The sequence below is a fragment of the Lynx rufus genome, unplaced genomic scaffold, assembly GCF_022079265.1.
Source record: "Lynx rufus isolate CCGP_SWC_20201006 ecotype Redwood Valley unplaced genomic scaffold, mLynRuf1.p SCAF_2, whole genome shotgun sequence".
In the NCBI taxonomy this organism is placed as follows: domain Eukaryota; kingdom Metazoa; phylum Chordata; class Mammalia; order Carnivora; family Felidae; genus Lynx; species Lynx rufus.
In genome coordinates this window covers 189,143,508-189,162,921 of record NW_025814834.1, presented here as the reverse complement: position 1 = coordinate 189,162,921, position 19,414 = coordinate 189,143,508, and the positions used below count along the sequence as shown (strand labels likewise).

The window sequence follows — 19,414 nt, the reverse complement described above, 5'->3', positions numbered from 1 at the left end:
ACCCTGTGGTCTTTGAGGTGGCATGCTGGCAGCTTGCCTGCAAGTTTCAGCTACCCCAGGATCCGGGGAGGGGGGTTGCTGAGGGGATATGGTGTCCACCACGGATGTCTGCTAGACTCAGAAACTAAGGTTGAGTGAAAAAAAGGAAGTCACAGGGAATTACGTACAATGTATTACATTTTTACAAAGTTCAAAGATAAATAAAGATATATACTGCATTATTAAGGATACAATTATGGATATTGTGCATATGCAGTTATGGATGTTATGAAAGCAAGACAGGCAGGAAAGGGTTTATCACATGTTGGGAGACAGTCAGCAAGTCTGCCAGAAAGCACATGTCAGGGTGCAGCTGGAGATAAAGGTAGTGAGGTAAGGAAGGTGGTTCATTGGTGGGTGTCTTTGAAACCAATCTTCAATTTTACTCTAATATGGAAAGCAAAGGGCAGCGAGCTTGTGAGAAAGAACGCGACAGGATGGAAATATATGGAAGGGAATCACTCCGCCTGGGAGGGGAAGGAGGCTTTGGGGCAAAGTTCCGTCGCAGCAGGTAGCACTGGGAGGTTCCCTCGCTTTTAGGGATCCTCCTTTCTGCTCTGTTCCTTTATCAGGGGCGGACAGGCAGGGTGTGGCTGGTTGGTGTATAGGAGGCAGCTAGAGGGGAGTGTGTGGGGCCGGAGAAGCCCCTGGCTGAGGGCTGAGGGCTGAGGCCTGAGGCCTGAGGGCTGAGGGCTGAGAATAAAAGATGAACTCTTCCCAGGCTCACCTCAGCCCTACCTGATGCTCCTGCCTGAAGCCTGATCTCCGTGGATGGACGGAGGGAGCGTTCCCAGCTTGGAGACTCCAGGTCTGCTCGTGCGGGACAAAGGGCCCCTGATTCCAAAGGTGGTGAGTCCTCCCTCTCTCTCCTCTTCATTCTCCTTAGTCCTTTGACTTTCTCAGGATCCTCAAGTTTGTTGGAGAAACTGTTCCCTTTCTCCTTACTCACAAGTACGTTTTAGAAGACAAAATGGGGCAAGTGGAAATGAGCATAAAAGGATGAGGGACAAGGGGGCTGGATGGGTTTTGTCTAAAGATTCTCACTGAAAAAAAAAAAAAAGATTCTCACTGAAGTAATATTGTTATCATTATTATTACAGCTGTCATGTATTTAGTCCTTCTTATTAGCCAGGTCCTATGCTCTGTGCATCTAGACCAATCATTAGTAGATTTGAGGAGTCTTCTTAGCCTGCTTGGGGTTGTCAAGGGAACTTCCAGTGCGTGGTTTTTTGTGTTTGTTTGTTTTGTTTTTTCTGATTTAGAAGGTTTTGAAATTAAACTCTTTAAAACTTAAACGTAAAATAAATAAAGAAATAAATAAAACTTAAACGTAAATGGGTGCCCGGGGACAACATATTTCCAACATGTGTAGTAGAAAGAAAATTGTTGCTATGTGAAGAATTTTGCAAACCGTTAAAGAGACAGATGCCCACATAAAAAAATGGACAAAGTATTTAGATAACTGACAAAGTCCAAATAATAAGTAATCAAAAAAAATAAATTAAAACAAAACACCATTAGTTCTTTTAAAAGAGATACCATTTGGGGTACTTGGATGGCTCAGTCAGTTCAGTGCCTGACTTCAGCTCACGGTTCGTGGGTTTGGGCCCCGTGTGGGGCGCTGTGCTGACAGCTCAGAGCCTGAAGCCCGTTTCAGATTCTGTGTCTCCCTCTCTCTCTCTCTGCCCCTCACGCACTCACACCCTGTCTCTCTGTCTCTCAAAGTATGAATAAAAACATTAACAAATTTTTTACATAAATAAAAAATAAAAGAGATACCATTTTGCTACTCATTAAAATAACAAAGATTCTTTTAAAAACATGAAGCCATGTGATGGCAATCTTGTAGGGAAACAAGCAATTTCCTCACTTCGGTAAATTGATATGACCTTTCTAGAAGGCAATTTGGCAGTGCAAATTAAAAGTCTCTCTATTTTAAAGATGGGAACCTCAAGGCCTAAGAATTTAAATGACTTGCTTAAAGTTACAAAGTCAACAGTTAGTTAGGGACTAAACCAAGATTAGGGCTCAGACTTCTAACTCCGGCCCTCCAGGTCTTATCTGGTAGTGATGCTTAATACAGCAGTGTGTTGGAAAACAACCTAAATATCCTACAATATAGATTTACTTTAAAAATTCTCGAATATCCATGATATCCGTGGCACATAAGTCATTAAAAGAATATTTGATGGTATGGGAAAATGCACATAATGTAGTGGTTAGGGAACATGACAGATATCAGCAGCATATATGGTATGGTCCAATTTTTTTAAAAAAGTTATATACATGCATGGAAAAAATTGATGAAATATATCTCTGGGTGGAGAGATTTCAGATGATTTAAAAGTTTTAGGGGCACCTAAGTGGCTCAATCGGTTGAGCATCGACTTTGGCTCAAGTCATGATCTCATGGTTTGTGAGTTCAAGCCCCACATTGGGCTCACTGCTGTCATTGCAGGGTCTGCTTCGGATCCTCTGTCCCCCTCTCTGCCCCTCCGACATTCGCCCTTGCTCTCTCTCTCTCTTGAAAATAACATTAAAAAAAATGTACACTTAAAAAATAAATTTAAAAATTTTACCTATTTTTTTTGATACTTTCCAGATTTTCTACAGGATAGAAAAAGCAATATATTTTATTTAATAAAAACTTTTAAAAAACGGCTGAAATGCCATGGGGCTCTTCTGGATGTGAGCTGGAGCTGGCTGACTGGCAGGTGACTGGCAGGGCAGGAAACACTCATCCCAGAGGGCAAGTGTGACGGGCTCACAGAGTCTAAGAGAAGTTATAGCCACGACCAGGGAAGATAGGGAAGATGGCTTTTAGTTCCTTGAAGTTGGATAAGCACAAAGCAAAAGTTAAAGTTCAGGTATAGGAATGAAAAAATACCTAATTAGATTAACAATGTGTTTGGGGGACCTGCTGTACTATGGGGGGACTCATAGCAGAGGTAGTACCCAGAGAGCCGGTGACGGAGGATTCCCACGCACTGTCTGTTTGCCCTTTTATACTTTCAGTCTTTTTCTTCTACTCTGTCCCCCTTCTACCATCTTTTGTTTCTCCTCCCGATCTTACTTAGGTTTCTTCTCCCCATCTGACTTGGAAACGTACATTGAATCCCCTGGTTCTCCTTCAGCACCGCTCTGCCCTCTGAAGGCTCTCAAAATTACAATCTGGCTAATCCTGCTCTTCGTAATTTTGTAAATGTAGGCATCAAGTTTCCAAATTAAGTTATTTCTAGCAAAGAACTGCAAGACAAACACTCGATATATAATTTTTCCTTTTCATCGTATACTGGAGTTAGAAAAGCTCCATCTATGGGGCGCCTGGGTGGCTCAGTCGGTTAAGAAAAGCTCCATCTAATCAAAATCCCTTAATAAATGAATTTATTTTTTGCCAAATTTAGTTTTGTGTTATGTCTTTTTATTATTTTATTATGCTTTATTAATAAGTTAGGAAATAGAGATGAGAAAAAATTGTCTATATTTCCAATGCCTTAATTAATTTTAATGTTTTTAATGTTTATTTATTTTTGAGAGAGACAGACTGTAAGTGGGGAAGGGGCAGAGAGAGAGGGAGACACAGAATCTGAAGCAGGCTCCAGGCTCTGAGCTGTCAACACAGGACTTGAACTCACGAACTGTGAGATCATGACCTGAGCCAAAGCTGGATGCTTAACTGACTGAGCCACGCACGTGCCCCACCAACACCTTAATTATGAATATTCATATTTTATAGGACTTCCTCTCAACTCCTTTCTTACACACTCTTTAGTTATAATCATTGTAAATATGTTATTTTGTATTTTGATTTTAACACATCATTGTTACTTTGAAGCTAATCATTTGAAACACAGGCTTGATGAACCATAATTTACTTAGTCATTTCCTTATTGATGTACCTATAGATAGTCCAGTTTTTCACTTTTATAAACATACTGCTGAGATCATGTGACCTTTTATATTTAAGATTCTTTTCTTAGAGTAGATTTCCAGAATATTTCTTACTGAATCAAAGGCAAATAGATTTCTTTTTTTTTTAATGTTTTATTTATTTTTGAGAGACAGAGAGAGATAGAGTGTGAGTGGGGGAGGGGCAGAGAGAGAGGGAGACACAGAATCGGAAGCAAGCTCCAGGTTCTGAGCTGTCAGCACAGAGCCCAACGTGGGGCTCGAACTCACAAACTGCAAGATCATGACCTGAGCTGAAGGTGGATGCTTAACCGACTGAGCTATCCAGGTGCCCCCAAGTAACGTTTCTTTACCTCTTCTTCCTTCCCAACTTACAATGAATTCAGCAAATGTAAGTGAATCTCCTATTTGCAAGACAGGAGACTCAGGGTCTAAGAGTTTAAGTGATTTGCTCAAAGTTATAGAGTCACATAGTCAGTTAGGGACCAAGACAAGACAGAAACCAAGGCATCTGACTCCAGCCCTCAGTTCGCTAGGTCTACTAGCTTTTCTTTTACCATTTGGCTTTATTTAGCCTTAGATTCTTGGGAATTTTCCCATTGGCTTACTCTTTGCTCTTCTCAGATGAGATTATGCATGAAAGTCACATCTTTAATAAAAAAAGCTAGGACCTTACATTACACTTGTCACCCTCTACCCAACAACAGAATACACACTTAAAAAAAAAGACACATGAAATATGTGTCTCCTTTGCCTAACTTCTCTATTCAGTTTCTGAGTAGCTGGTAACCTGTGGGAAAGTGGGGGGGATAGAGGGGGGGAAAATGTCCTAATTGTCATCCTAACCTCAGTGTGTCCTAGTGCTGTGTTGCCATTTGCAACCCTAGGGGATTAGAGATGGATATTACATGCGTCGTGACTGAAAAACAAAAACAAATGAAACAAAAACAACCCTAAAGCAGTGTGCTGTTTGCCATGAGAGAAACAGAACTGGAAATTCGTTCAAAGCTTAAGTCCATCCTCCGTTTTTCCTCCCCCCTTTGATGGCCCCACCTCCTCCAAGTCTCTTTTTGCCCTATTCCAAGACATTCCGGGACCTGACCTGAGGACTTCTACAAAAACCCTCCTCTTTAGAAAGGATTTGAAATCTTGGGGAGAATTCAAGAGACATTATCTCTTCCCTGGAGTGTTTTTTACCTTTAAACTTCATCCCCGGTTGTGGCATGAAAAGGTTTGGTTCCCGCTAAAGGAATTTCAGGCAGTCGCAAGTAGGTGGGGAGAGTTTTATAGTAGGGAATCCTCTAGGGTGTCCTTTTGGTTAATGCGCAAGGTGCATTTAGTAATAACTAAACTGTGGTTAATGCACAAGATAATTTAGTAATAACAACTACAGCACTTTTATTGAGCACTTTTTCTGCCAGGCATTTGCGGCAAGTGCTTTCCATGCATTATCTCCTTGCATCTGGGAAGAAGCTCCCCCCTTTATAGATTAAACACTGGAGGCCCACAGATTTTAAACAATATTCCCAGGGACACGGAGCTAGTACCTGAATGGAGCTAAGACTTGAATCCACTGTGCATGGAAGGGCAACTGTGAAAGGGCCAGCAACAGGCCCTTGCCAAGCCTGGCTTGAGACACTAAATGCTAGAAGAAGCCTATATTCTGGTGTGCACCTGGTTAGTTCCGGGTGTAAGTTCTTGTTTCTCCAGACCCCTGCCTATACCTTTGAAATCACACTCAGTGTCTCAGCCTCCCTGTCACCATGGCCCTCAGTCACGGCTTCCATGTTGAGCACTTACCTCCTCCAATCCTCACAATAATCCTGCAAGGAGGCACAGTTATTATACCCATTTTAAAGATGGAGAAGCAGAGCCTCAGTCACAAGGTTACTCAGAGAAGTTAAGTCACGAGTTTCCATGGAGGTAAGTAGCCAAGCTGGGCTGTGGGATTCGAGTGCTTGCTGTGTGGCTGGTGCCTGCGCCCCCACCTCCTCCATTGTCCCCGTTCCCTCATCAAGCTCACCAGCCCTTTCTGGTGTCTCCCTGTGTCTGTCCTCTTAGTTCGGATGGAGATGGCAAGCTCCTCGGGCGCCTGGCTCTCCGGCTGCCTCGTGGCACTCGTGTTCCTCTGCCTGCCCATGCGTGTGTCAGGTAGGAGTTTGTGAACCTCTTCCCGTGTCCGGGACGTCTGCGGGAAGGAGACCCAAGCGCAAGGGGGCCTTATTTCTTCTCGCGTTCATTTCTTCCCCCCCCCCCCGCCCCCCCCAGTCCTCTCCCAGGCCCTTCCCAGGCCCTGCCCTTCCCCAAGACGTCCCCTTCGTCCATGGCACAGCTCCTGCGCTCCCATCCCTCCCAGACGCCCTTGTCCCTTTTTTGTCCGCACCGCACAGGGGACACCGGCAACTTCCACCTGGCCCCGCTAGGGGGCACAGCCGAGCTGCCCTGCCCGCTCGCCCTGTGGCCGGTCACCGTGCCCACCGCGGTGACGTGGCTGCGGTCCCCACACCCGGACCGCTCCCAGGCGGTGCACGTGTTCCGGGACGGGAAAGACCGGGAGGAAGGCGTGATGCCGGAGTACAAGGGGCGAACGGCCATGCGGAGGGACGCCCGAGAGGGGAGCGTCAGCCTGGAGATCCGCCAGGTCCGGCTGGAGGACCGAGGGCAGTACCGATGCCAGGTCCAGATCGGAAACCTGACTCGAGAGGGCACCGTGACCCTGCAGGTGGCTGGTTAGTCATTGTCCAAGGGGGACTGAGGTGCCCCCAAGATCTGAATCGTGGGGTGCAGTTACCCCAGGGGCGGATTGGAGAAGGTATGAGGATGAAGCCAGAGACTGTCTCACCCCGTGGGGAGGAGGATGAAGGTGGGGAGAGGGTGGGCATGCACGTGCCGTGAGCAGCCCCTGCTGCCCCCCACCCCGGAGACCGTGGGAAGGGGGGGAGGGCTCCCGCGGGGACCGCGCCCCCACGGCCAGGCCTCTCTGTTCCCTGTCCCCCTCCCAGTTGTAGGCTCTGACCCTTACATCCACGTGAAGGGCTACGACGCTGGATGGATCCAGCTGGTGTGCAGGTCGGCGGGATGGTTCCCAAAGCCTTGGGCCGAGTGGAGAGACCCTCAGGGCAGGGTGCTTCTATCGCTGTCAGAGGCCCATTCCCTGGAAGCTGGGCTCTTCCGGACAGCGGTGTCCAGCAGAGTCAGGGACAGCACGCTGGGGAACGTGTCCTGCACCTTCCGCAACTTGGCCCTTGGCCAAGAGAAGACGGCAGCCATGGTCATAGCAGGTAAAAGCTGGGGCCATAAATGGGCTTGAAGCCCCTGGTGAAAACTCCTACCTTAGTGGAAACCTTATAAAGAATTTTCACATTTTTTTTAAATTCTAAGAGTAACACATGTTTGCAGTAGAAAACTTGAAAAAAAAAAAACAAAACGAGGAACATTTTAAAGAAACCAACAAATGACCTATAATGTCATAAATTTGAGAGAACTGCTAACATTAAAAAAAATTATGTATTTTGAGAGAGAGAGAGAGAGAGAGCACAAGGAGGGGGAGGGGGTGAGGGAGAGGAGAGAGAGAAACCCAAGCAGGCTCCATGCTGTCAGCACAGAGCCCAATGCGGGGCTGGATCCCAGGAACCATGAGATCATGACCTGAGCGGAAATCAAGAGCCCAACGCTTAAGGGACTGAGCCACCCCAGGGGCCCTGGGGCATTTCTTTCAAGACTGTCTTGTGTGCGTGTATCTCTGAGTGCGTATGTCTTTGCACGTATGTAATTTTCTACCTGGTGTCTTCTTCCTTTCCACTTCTAATGTCATGAGCATTTTCCACCCATGTCCTTCAGTAGTTCTCTGCAACGTGATCTTTAAGGGCTACATAGTACTTCATTGTGTGGTTATAGCTGAATAAAATTAATCGAAGCCCTATTTCTGGACATCTGGATGGTTTCTAATTTTTCCTCCTATTATAATGAGTGGTGCAGTGGACACCTTTGCACATATTTTGGCAAGTGACTTTGATTATTTTCTTAGAATGTGTTTCTAGAAGTAGAATTGAGGGGTTAAAGGGGTATGAACCTTTTAAAGATCCTTGAGACATGGAGGCCATGTGGCAGAGCAGAGTGGTTTTAGAGCCCAGAAAGATAGACTGTGGCCTGGGGTCCCGAGTAAGCAAGGGTCATGACCTCTGCCCCCTCCCTTCTCTTACTACTGCCACTGCCTCTCACTGAGTGCTAAGTGCTTTACCTGCCTATCCCTTTCTTTATTTAAACAAAAATTTTTAATGTTTATTTATTTTTGAGAGAATGAGAGAGAGAGAGAGAGGGATCTGGGGAGGGGCAGAAAGAGAGGGAGACACAGAATCTGAAGCAGGCTCCAGGCTGAGTTGTCAGCACAGAGCCCAGTGCAGGGCTCAAACTCACAAACTGCAAGATCATGACCTGAGCCGAAGTTGGAGGCTTAACCGACTGAGCCACCCAGATGCCCCTATTTATCTATTGTTTAATTTTTTTAAGTTTATTTATTTTGAGAGAGAGAGAGAGAGAGAGAGAGAGAGAGCAAGAGAGCAGGGGAGGGGCAGAGACAGAGGGAGAGAAATAATCCCAAGCAGGCTCTGCCCTGTCAGCACAGAGCTCGATGCAGAGCTGGAACTCAGGAACCGTGAGATCATGACCTGAGCCAAAACCAAGAGTCAGATGCTTAACTGACTGAGCCACCCAGGTGCCCCATGATCCTTTTAAATCTCCCAACAACCCAGTGGAACAAGGATTATTATCATCTCTATTTTACAGATGGTAAGCCAGGCTTGGGGAGGCTCAGTCTCTCGCTCAGGGTCACATAATGTTGAGTGAGGTCTCGCATCCAGCCTAGGCTCTCCACCACTTGTCACGGAGCCTCTTCTGCTCTTTTTTTCTTCTTTCCTTTCTCCTTTATTCCTGGCTAGGCTTTAGTCTACTGCTGTAGCACCCCAGAATTTGTTCTGCCCCTGCTGCTAGGGCTCAGGGCAAAGATGTCACTGACTGTTGTTTCACTTGACAAGGAGGCAGGTGGGTACTCATGAGAAGAGTGGAGGTGGCCCCTGAGGAAGTACCTCCTATCCTCCAAAGTCCCCAGATAATGGTTTCATATAAGGCAGCACGAAGTTGTGGTTGAAAGGCTGAGTTTAACCCACTGTCTTCGGGCGGGAGCATCAACACCACTCCTAAGAGTCGAGCATCTCACTTTAAAGTTGTCCCCGGGTCATCCAGGGTTGGAGTTACTGAGAGAAGCAAAGACACTCACCTGTCTTGGCCGGAGGTCTCTCCCTAAACTTGATGGAGATGGTTGGGATGTGCCTGAGCCGCCTGCCATCTGAAGTGGGGCCCTTTGAGGGTGGTCATTGGCGGTTTCTGTTTCAGCCCCATCTCCAGGGAAGATCTCCTCCTCAGCAATGGCTCTTGCTGTGATCCTGCCTTTCCTGGGGCTTCTCATCATGGCAGGCGTTTGCCTCATTTGGAAGCAAAAAAGATCCAAAGGTAACTAAGTGGTAAGGGAGTCCCGGCCGAGACTGAGAAGTGGGACTGAGGCTTCTCTAGGAAATGGCCGGGAGGAAGTAGACGTGGACATGAGTTTTCCCTAGGTTGCAGACCCTGCAAGCTGGCTGAGAGCAAACTGGTAGAGCCATGCTGTGGGACTCACATTGCAGAGAGGGTCAAAGAAACTGCAGAAAGCTCCTGGGCAGAGCTGTGAATTCTCATCTTCTGATAAATTAGGAAAATACTGATCGTGCCAGTCTTCTAATTAATTAAGAAATGCAGTGCTATCCATTAGATAAAACCCCTGTGAATGTGGTTGAATTTCATAGGATCTCGGGGTCACAAAGGATCCTGAAAGTCGTATAAGCCAACACTCCTTTCCCCATCTGATGGTTTGAAGATCTCTAATCCTTTCAAATAGTCACACACCCACAGGGACGAGGAGCAAAGTCCTACTCAGACAGCTTGCGTGGGCCATCTTTGGACAACCCTGCCTACTAGAAAAAGTCCTTCCTTTAACTGAGCTGACACATCTTTCCTTCTTCCAGAGAAGCTTCTCTATGAACAGGTGGTGGAGGTAGGTAAGTGTCTTGAGCTTGGTGGGGATGTTACTGTGTTTTATTGGTTTTGTGCTCCCAATGACCACTGATTTAAATTGTGCACCTGAAAGTCCCAACATCTGATGTCCTGGTGGCAGGGGTGGTGGGGGGGGTCTATACCTGCCATTTCCAGTTTTTGCAGACTCTTACTTGTCACAGCTTGCCTTCCAGTATGTTTGGTGGTTTTTGTATGTGAACTCATTCCTTGGTCTTGCTCTCCACTCCTGTGGGAGTCATGTAGATCTAACGTGGGGGAAGCTTTTATTCGTTCAACAATTAGTAATTGTCTCTGAAGCACCCCAGACCATACTGGAGGCTGGGGACACAACGGTGAGTAAAAACACACACAGTCTGTGCCTTCTTGGGGCGTTCAGTCTAATCAAGGAAGCATATGTGAATGAAATGATTATACAAACAAATTGTGCACAGATGCCACAAGAGGGAGTTCTAAGGGCTGTAAAGACTGTAACCAGGAGGAACCAACCAAGCTTCAGGGACAGGAGAGGGGGGCCCTGAGGAAGTGATGTGTGATCTGGAAGACAGACGGGCTGGAGGGAAGAGGGAATAGAAAACCATGTGCAGCAGAAGGAACAGCATGTGAAAGAAACACAGTGTGGAAATGAGGCCAAAGATGACAGCGGATGAGGCTGTGGACTTAGCAGGGGTCAGCCCAGGTGACGCCCTGTAGATCACGTGAAGGGTTTTGGTCTTTCCTATCAGAGCAGTGGTAAAGCAGTGAACCAGGCAATCTTGGCCAGAATTGTGCTTCGAGAAGCTCTCTCCGGCTGCAGTGTTGAGAAAGGACCAGAGGGAGCAATGGGACAAGATGTGGGGGCAGGTTGGGGGGTACCACTTCTGTCATCCAGATGAGAGATGGTGAGGGCCTGGGTCAGGGAGGTGGAGGTGGAGACAGGGAGGTTCAAGAGCAGGTGAACTCAATAGGCATCGGGGACCTTCAGAGTAACGGCACAGAATCTCATTTACTTTTCTTTCTCTAGAAAATCTTCTCTCAGACCACGCAAAAGAAAAAGGTAATTATATGTGTAGAATAAAGAGTAGGGAACAAATAACAAAGAACATATTCTTTCTATTTCTACATGAATGCTGACAGTCTATGATACATACTTTATACACACGCGCACACACACACACACATTTTCCATTAATATTATTGGAATTCACTTTCCAATATCAAGGGGTTATAGGGCCGGTGGCCATGGTGAGGGGGTGCACTTGATCAGCATTCACGGGTCTGGATTGGCCTGAGGTCCCTGCACCAGCCTTTCTGTCAATCACTGAAAAAGAAGGTCTGTTTACTATTTAGAAAGGTGTTATTATGGTCATGTGGGGTGTATGAAAAATCTGAGGAATCCATATAACTTTTGCACCGAGAGAGGCGGTATCATACGATGGGAGGGTCACGGGCTCTGGAGTCAGCGACTGGGTCAGTGATACCTGGCTCAGATCACTGCTCTGCCACTTACCGGCCTTAGACAAGGCACTTAACTGCTCTGAGCTTCAGTTTTCTCATCTGTAAAATGGGGACAGTAAGTCCCCTCACCTGATTGTTTTCAGGACTCAACTAGACAAAACTTATTACAAAGCCTGGTACTCCTTTTTCTTCCTGCCATTTCATCTTCATTAATCGAGTGTCTGCTGTAAGCCACTGAGCATAAAAGTTAGACACTCAGGGCACAAACAAACAGGGGCTATGCCCTTAAGGTCTTGCTGGGAAGACAAGTCACTGGACCAGAAATGGCTCTATGTGCACCGATTTCAGCATCTCCTCTCCTCCCTGCTTACATCTCCTCCAAGGCGATGGAAGTGTGGGTGCGTGCACAACTCAGGGATGCTATGGCTGCTCTGTTCAAGAGCGGAAGGAACGGTGGTGTAGTGGGGCTGACCTCTGATTGGGAGCCAGACGGATGTGGGTTGCAATCCTGCCTCCTCGGCCACTTACTAGCCTGGTCACCTGGGCAAATTTCCACCTCCCTCTGAGCCTCAGACAACTACTCTATAAAATGGGGATACTAATTGTATGCACCTCACATGGTGGAGGGGGTTCAGTGCCCACCTCGTTATGAGAACAGGACACAATAAATGGAGACTGTTAGTAGTGGGAATAGTAAAAATCAACCATAAGCTCCTTGGGGGCTGTATTGTATTCGGTTTCACTGCCCAAGTGCCTAATGCCTAACACATGCCCCGCCCTTAGCACAGGGCCTGGCAGTGAACTCGAACGTGTAACTTTAGTTCTCTGGCAAGGCCAGTGCTAGGAGAAAATGTGGGCTGAATGGCGCCTCCAGAAAAGCCACAAGCACAGTAGTCTCAGGAGCGTACAGTTTATGTCCCAAGACCTGGGATCTCCAAATTTACCAATCTCTCTGCAGTTCTTCAGCAGAGTTACTGTCGAGAACAATACAAGCCAACAAGCCAATGCTATAGGCCTCCCGCTGGACACCATAGCTATTATAAACAGTAGGTTATAGAAGGAGAGCAAGGGACACACCCGTGCACACACAGTCACAAATGTACAGAAACACTCAGACAGAAAGAGAAAAGGAGCCGGGCAAAAAGGGAAGAGAAGGGAGAAACCGAAATTCTGGGCAGCCTGGGTCACTGGGGAAAGTGGCGCCGCCAGGTTCACGGGTCTGAGCTTTGAGAGATGTGACTGGATTAGGGGCCGACAGGATGGTCATCGCCCCCTTCACTGTAGGGGACGGAGCCATGAGCCTTCCCGCGTGCGTCCCAGGGATAAAGTGGCCACATGTGTTCACTTGTGCCTTTTTCTGTTTGTTTGTTTTAGGAAGGCTCCATAAAGTGCTCAGTAAGTTCTGCTCCTCACCTGTGGCTCAGACCTCCTTCTGCTGACATCTTTGCTCTAGGATGAGTGTCTCAGTTTCACTCGTTGGGGCAGAAGAGGGGGGCAAGGGTACTTGAGGCCCTGGGGGCTGGGGATATACTGGCTCCCACAGCCCTCTTTTCTCAACTATTCCCTGTTCCTCTTTCCCGCATAACTGTTATCCGGTCTCTATGCGGGAACTGTTTTACCGGGAAGAGATGTACCTCCCAAAGGGGAAGCCGCCTGGAAGACCCCCTTTGATCACCTAGGGGGGGACATTCCCTTAGGTGGGATCCAAAGCATGTGCATCCTCTTTAAAGTGAACGTGTGGAGAAGTGGGTCTCCCCCACTTCACGAATGAGAACCTCTTTATAACAAAAAAAGTCTTCAGGCACGTGACGTGTCTATTTTATTTTACACTGAGGAAACATACAGAAGAAAATCTAGTGGAAATTCGGTGGTAGTTTCAAGTGAACTGATATTTTAGGCTTCTCCCGCAACATCTACAAATGTTGATGTTGTCGTGACCTGTGTGTAGAAGATGTGTTATTACTTGGTCTGCCGGGAAGTTGTGGGGGCCGCAGGAATTTGGTGACCCTCTGCGGTGTCTCTGGGGCGCGCTGGCCCACGGCTGGGGGCCCACTGCTCTTGCCGGCCCTGTCACTGGGGAAGCTCAGGGCATTGCTCCCCAGGATCTCATGTGGGGGTGTGGTTGGGATGGGACCGCAGCATTCTGGGCAGGTCGACGCCCTTGTTCTGATTGGTCCAACTGTGTTTCTTCTTTAGAGACCCTCCGGAATGAACTGAGTAAGTGTCCCACGTGCTTATAACTCCTGTATCACCTTGTCTCCTGTGGATTCTGTGTTTCCAGTGATAGCTCACCCCCTGGTTTCTTCTTTTATTAGAGTTGAAGAGAGCTGCAGCGAACTCAGGTGAGGTACACTTTCCCTGCATTTGACCCCCAAGCCCCAAGACTTCCCCATTTCTCTGTCCTTAAACTCAGGCATCCCCTTTACGTCTTCCAGGCTGGAGGAGGGCCCGGCTGCACTTTGGTAAGTCACACCAGCCAAATCATCCACATTTCAGAGCCCATTGCTCTGGTCCTGAGGAATTCAGACTGTCATTTAGAACTTTGTAAAAATCAAATCTGATTATCTGCTTATCAGTTTTGAAAAATCTTTGTGATTTTGGGGTTCACATTTAGAGTTAGAAAGTCTCCCCTCTTTGTTTTGATCTTCCTATGAGTTCTCTATGAGTTTTGAGATTTATCTTAGGTTTGTTGGTTATTCACATTTCATCTTTGTGACTTGTCTGCTCCTGTCCTGTTCTGGCTACTTTTTTTTTTTTTAAATGCTTATTTATTTTGAGAAAGAGAGACAGAGTGCCAGTGGGTTAGGGGCAGAGAGAGAGGGAGACACAGAATCCGAGCTTTCAGCACAGATCCCAAAATGGGGCTCGAACTCTTGAACCGTGAGATCGTGACCTGAGCCGAAGTCGGACGCTTAACCGAATGAGCCCCCCAGGCGCCCCTGTTCTGCCTACTTTTTGATTTGTGAGGATATTATTTCTATATAAAGCATACTAGTTCTTTGTCATGTTTTTCACAAATTATTTTTCTGACTTTTATTTTTCTGACATTTTCTATGTCAGACTTTCTGACTTTTATTTTTCTGACATTTTCTATTTTTCTGACATTTTCATTTTACTTTTCCTATAGTATTATTTTTTTATGTATGAACATTTTGTTTTTTATGGAGTCAAATTTATTCATCTTTTCCTGTATTGTCTCTTCCATGCTTTCAAGTTGGGGAGGTCCTTCCTATCCCACAGCTGGGCCAACAGCCAGTGCTCTTGTCTCTTTCCACACCCCTGCCACATCCTTCTTTCTCTGATGATCAGTTTTCTTGGGGCGTGGTGATTGAGACTCTCAGAGAAGGGAATGGGTGACGCAGAAGCTCCAACAACGCGGACTACACAAAAGTTTCGCAGGCTCATCCTAAAAGATTTGCACATCTCTTTTCATTTTATTCCGAAATAGCTTGCAATCTGTTGCTGCTGTTTTAACGAGACCTGTTATTTTCACTGCTTTGTAGTCCGTATCAGTTTTCCAGCTGCTCATCCCCCTTCTATCCACACGTCTTCCTTCAGGCAGGTCTAATAGAATCGGTGAGTTGGCACTTAAGAGAACACCAGGTCACCTTGGTTGGCACTCCAGGAGCTCACAAACTCTTCTGACATTCGAGGTCTGGCTTCCTCCCATCACCTTGACTGAGTACAGATTTCACGGATTTACTCTCCAAGAAGAGCCTGTTTTCTGTACTTGGTGAAGGAGACAGGCTCACTGTGACCCTTATAGTCCACAATTTTAAGGAAGAATCCTTTTGAATCCTTTTCTCTATCCTAACATTTAGCAATAGTAATTATAAGCAATAATTTTATTTTTTTTAATGTTTACTTATTTTTGAGAGACAGAGGGAGACAGATGATAAGCAGGGGAGGGGAAGAGAGAGAGGGAGACACAGAATCTGAAGCAGGCTCTGGGCTCTGAGCTGGCAGCACAGAGCCCGATGTGGGGCTTGAACCCACGAACTGTGAGATCATGACCTGAGACAAAGTCAGATGCTTAACCGACAGAGCCACCCAGGTGCCCCATTTTAGCTGCCAAAATGAGCATCACACCCTCACTGTGTGAACTCGGCACTATCTCATGCATTAGTTCCTCAAATCTGTACAACAGCCCTACTCCCATTTTACAGAGGAAGGAACTAAAGTTGGGAGATAAACAACAAGCCCAAGATCACATAACCAGCGAGTGGCAGAGCTGGGGCATCCTAGCTGGCTACTGGATCTAACGTCAAAGCCCATGTTTATTATCATACATTAGATTCCTTTGGAACATCGAAGACAAAGGCAGTATTTCCTAAGGATTAAGGCAGCTTCACAGATGATGAAATACTTTTTCCTCTTTCACGTAATACACCGCCAACAGACCTGGGGGACTGGAAGACAGTTTTCTTTGGTTCTAGTACTTATAGGGGAGGGAGAACCATGGACTCAAATAGACCAATGACAGTGGTCACAGCCTAGGGATTATCTTTCCCTCCAAAGCTACCCAAAGATCCCAAAGATCTCAGGGGATCTGAGACCTTGTCTTCCCCAGCCTCACCTGTCGGTGACTCTCTGCAGTGGCAGTGACCCTGGACCCGGACACAGCACATCCCAAACTCATGCTGTCTGAGGACCGGAGACGTGTGAAACTTGGAGAAAGAAAGCAGCCTGTGCCTGACGGCCCCCAGAGATTTGACTTTGTCGTCAGCGTCCTGGGAGCTGAGTACTTCACGGCGGGCTGTCACTACTGGGAGGTGTTCGTGGGAGACAAGACCAAATGGGCCCTGGGGGTGTGTAGTGAGTCTGTGGGCAGGAAGGGCAAGGTCACCGCCACGCCGGCCAATGGACACTGGCTTGTAAGACAGAGTAGTGAGAAGAAGTATGAAGCTCTCACATCCCCGCAGACCATCCTGCGCCTGAAAGAGCCCCCACGGTGTGTGGGGGTTTTCCTAGACTATGAAGCTGGAGTCATTTCCTTCTACAATGTGACCAGCAGATCCCACATTTTTACTTTCACCCACAGTTTCTCTGGCCCCCTTCGCCCTTTCTTCGAGCCTTGCCTTCATGATGGAGGGAAAAATACAGCGCCTCTAATCATTTGCTCGGAACTCCAGAAATCAGAGCCATCAACTGTCCCCAAGCCAGAAGAAAAAGGCCAGGCTAATGGAGACGTGGCCATGAAGGTGGACCCTTCCTTACTCCCCCCTCAAGCACCGGAGCCTTCCCCACTCAGGGATATGATCCTGCCCTGGCCTTCTGACATTGGCCCTGCCCTTCAGGGGCTCAAAGTTCCTTCTTTTTAGGGCTGTGTCTCATTATCTGCCCCCCTGAAGGTCCGGCACCGGGCCCTGCATTTTAGGCTCCTGGCCCAACACCTGATTCTGAAACATCTCATCTCCTTTCCCCAAATCTAAACCTTGTGATTTCTGTTCAAATCACCTTCCTCCCAGGGCTCAGTTCTAAACTCTGTCATCCTTCTGGGGACTTAAAGTTCCCACTGCCCTGGAAGAATTCTTGAAAACCAGACGAACAATCACATTAAGTTTAGGTGGTGATGGTGAATGTGTGTCACCAAGATACAGGTGTTCTCTACTCGAGGGGCTATTTATAGAGGAACTTCACTCTACTTCAGCTTGCTCTTGACCTCTTAGTCATGAAGTTATGGTGCCCAGTCCCTGACTTTTCTCTGATCCCCTCCAGAATGGCGTTTCTTCTTTTCTCAGGGCAGGCCTCTAGCTCCCAAAGTCAGCTTTTTAAAAGTAAACATTTTTTGGGTCACACACTCTTCCTTCTTTCTTCTGGAACAGGGGGTAGGTCAGCTAGAGGGGTAAAACAGGCCATCCTTTCTTTTCTATTTCCTTGATGCTTTTTTGCAGCATAGTGTCCTGACATCCAGAGCTAATGTACATGTTTTCAAAGCTAACTTACCTATTGATGATAACCAGGTATAAGAATTTTAAATGAGGTAGCTATAATCCCCAAAAGACTGCAGAGTACAATCACGGAGCTGGGACACACAGCTTCAAACACAGCAGCCCAGCTGTGTGTGTGACCTTGAAAAAACAGCCATGGATGAGTTCGTCTGTTACCCTGGCCCTTTTGAATCTCCTCCCGGGATTTAGAGAGGCCCAGCCAGAAAAATGGTAGTTTTAACCACAAAGGTAGAGACATTTTTTTTTTCCTGTAAGACCATCATTCTGGTAGACTTGACTACTTGTGTGGCAAATAGCCTCTTAGGTCAGAGAGTATTGATTTCAAATAGGAAGTCGGTAGACCATGTGTGAGGATAAAATAATGAGCCTCATTTTTTGGTGTGGATTGCAGAAAGAAGCCTATTCACTTTCAAGTCACTCCACAAAGGTGATCTGGCCTCTTTGTGGAGGTACTGGTATCAGTTTGCAGATGAGCACACAGTTCTACCCAACAGAAACTAGATCTTTCTGTCAGAAGTTCTCTCTGTTGGTGCTTTTAATAGTTAGGGTCCTCCAGAGAAAAATGTATTTGTGTTATCTTTACATGTATAAAGAGATTTATTCCAAGGAATTGTCTCATATGATTATGGAGGCTGGCACTTTCCAAGAGCTATCTGCAGGGTTAGTCAGCAAGTCAGAGACCCAGGGGAGCCAATGGTGTAGTTCCAGTTTCAAGGTTGACAGGCCTGAGACCCAGGAAGAACCAATATTTCCATTTGAGTCCAAAAGTAGGAAAAAAGTGGATGTTCAGGCTGAAGACTGTCAGGCCAGAAGAATTCTCTCTTAGTAGGAGAGGGTCAGCTTTTTGGTTCTATTCGGGCCTCCAACTGATTGGATGGGGCAGGCCCACATTAGGGACAGCATTCTGCTTCACTCACTCTACCAATTTAAATGTTAATCTCATCCGAAAACACCCTTCCAGAAACAGAATAATGTTTGACCAAATATATGGGCACCCTGTAGCCTGGTCAAGTTGATATATAAAGTTAACTATCACAGTGCATGGGTGAAATATTCTGTTTGCTTTTGTACATGAACGAGAAGTTGTGGGGAAAGGCTTTGGACTGGTAACAGACAAGCAGATTATGGGATTGGTTTTTGAACAACCTTGAATTCACCCAAGCAAGCTTTAACCACAGTTAGAAATAAAGCCACAGTTTTATTTCTGATCTGCCTTCTCAGTATTTTATTTATATCAATTTATAAGCAATAGTGTGTGTGTAGGATTTATATTTCACTCACTCATATTCAGTTTCAAACATACTTTCCTGAATATCCTAATCTAATTCCCATTGTTCACACTGGCTGCACCCAAGAGAATTTACCAGCTGGAAAGAGAACTGACATTGTGGAAGCAGAAGCTTTAACTCATTTAATCCTTAGAACAATTCTGCCAGGGATTTTATGGGGGAGGAAAATGGTGCTCCAAATGGCTAGGCGGTAGACCTGGTATTATAAATCTAGATTATCTAGCTCTGAAGACAAGACTCTTTACTCTTTGTACTGAAATACTGTGCAGATATGAGAGTATTGGATTAGGCTTTTTTTTTTTTTTTTTTAAGTAAAACTTGGGGAAAAAAAATCCTAATCCTGGATACCTTAGAAGTTGTATTGTGTCGGATTGAGGAATGCCAGGTTTATCTATGTAGGACCGAGGGAAAAAAAAAAAAATCCCTGTGCAGGAGCGTTGGGAGACCCAGAGACAGCTCCTTGCACAGGAAACGTCTAACTTCTCACAAACGGATTGGGTTAGTGGATCTTTAAAATCCCTTCTAGTTCTACAATCCTTTGATTTTAAGGATAAACCTCGCGTGAAGCGCGGAATTCAAGGCTTCACGGATGTCTACAGGACCAAGGGTCACCAATTCAAAGTAAAGAAGAAACTGAGTTCATGACACTTGGAGGTCATGTAGGTTAGCTCTAGGTTTTCTATTACT

The 19,414-nt window shown here is 46.4% G+C and overlaps 1 protein-coding gene across 1 annotated transcript; it reads left to right on the top strand.

Annotated features, from left to right (window-relative positions):
- Positions 1-705: 705 nt before the first annotated feature.
- ERMAP (erythroblast membrane associated protein (Scianna blood group)) lies at positions 706-18,646 on the top strand. Its single transcript, XM_047085072.1, has 12 exons — positions 706-888; positions 6,010-6,099; positions 6,339-6,677; positions 6,951-7,229; positions 9,340-9,456; positions 10,005-10,037; positions 11,054-11,086; positions 12,862-12,882; positions 13,684-13,704; positions 13,803-13,829; positions 13,923-13,949; positions 16,084-18,646. Exons 2-12 carry the CDS (start codon positions 6,015-6,017, stop codon positions 16,806-16,808), a joined length of 1,707 nt encoding a protein of 568 aa, XP_046941028.1. The 5' UTR covers positions 706-888; positions 6,010-6,014; the 3' UTR covers positions 16,809-18,646.
- Positions 18,647-19,414: the final 768 nt, after the last annotated feature.

What these genes read in the sequence shown, in the direction of transcription:
- ERMAP (XM_047085072.1), top strand. Translation starts at nt 6,015, where the DNA reads ATGGAGATGGCAAGCTCCTCGGGCGCCTGGCTCTCCGGCTGCCTCGTG. An exon ending in AAGGCTCCATAAAGTGCTCA is followed by an intron (nt 12,883 to 13,683) that starts GTAAGTTCTGCT and finishes TTTCTTCTTTAG; the next exon opens with AGACCCTCCGGAATGAACTG. An exon ending in GAGAGCTGCAGCGAACTCAG is followed by an intron (nt 13,830 to 13,922) that starts GTGAGGTACACT and finishes TACGTCTTCCAG; the next exon opens with GCTGGAGGAGGGCCCGGCTG.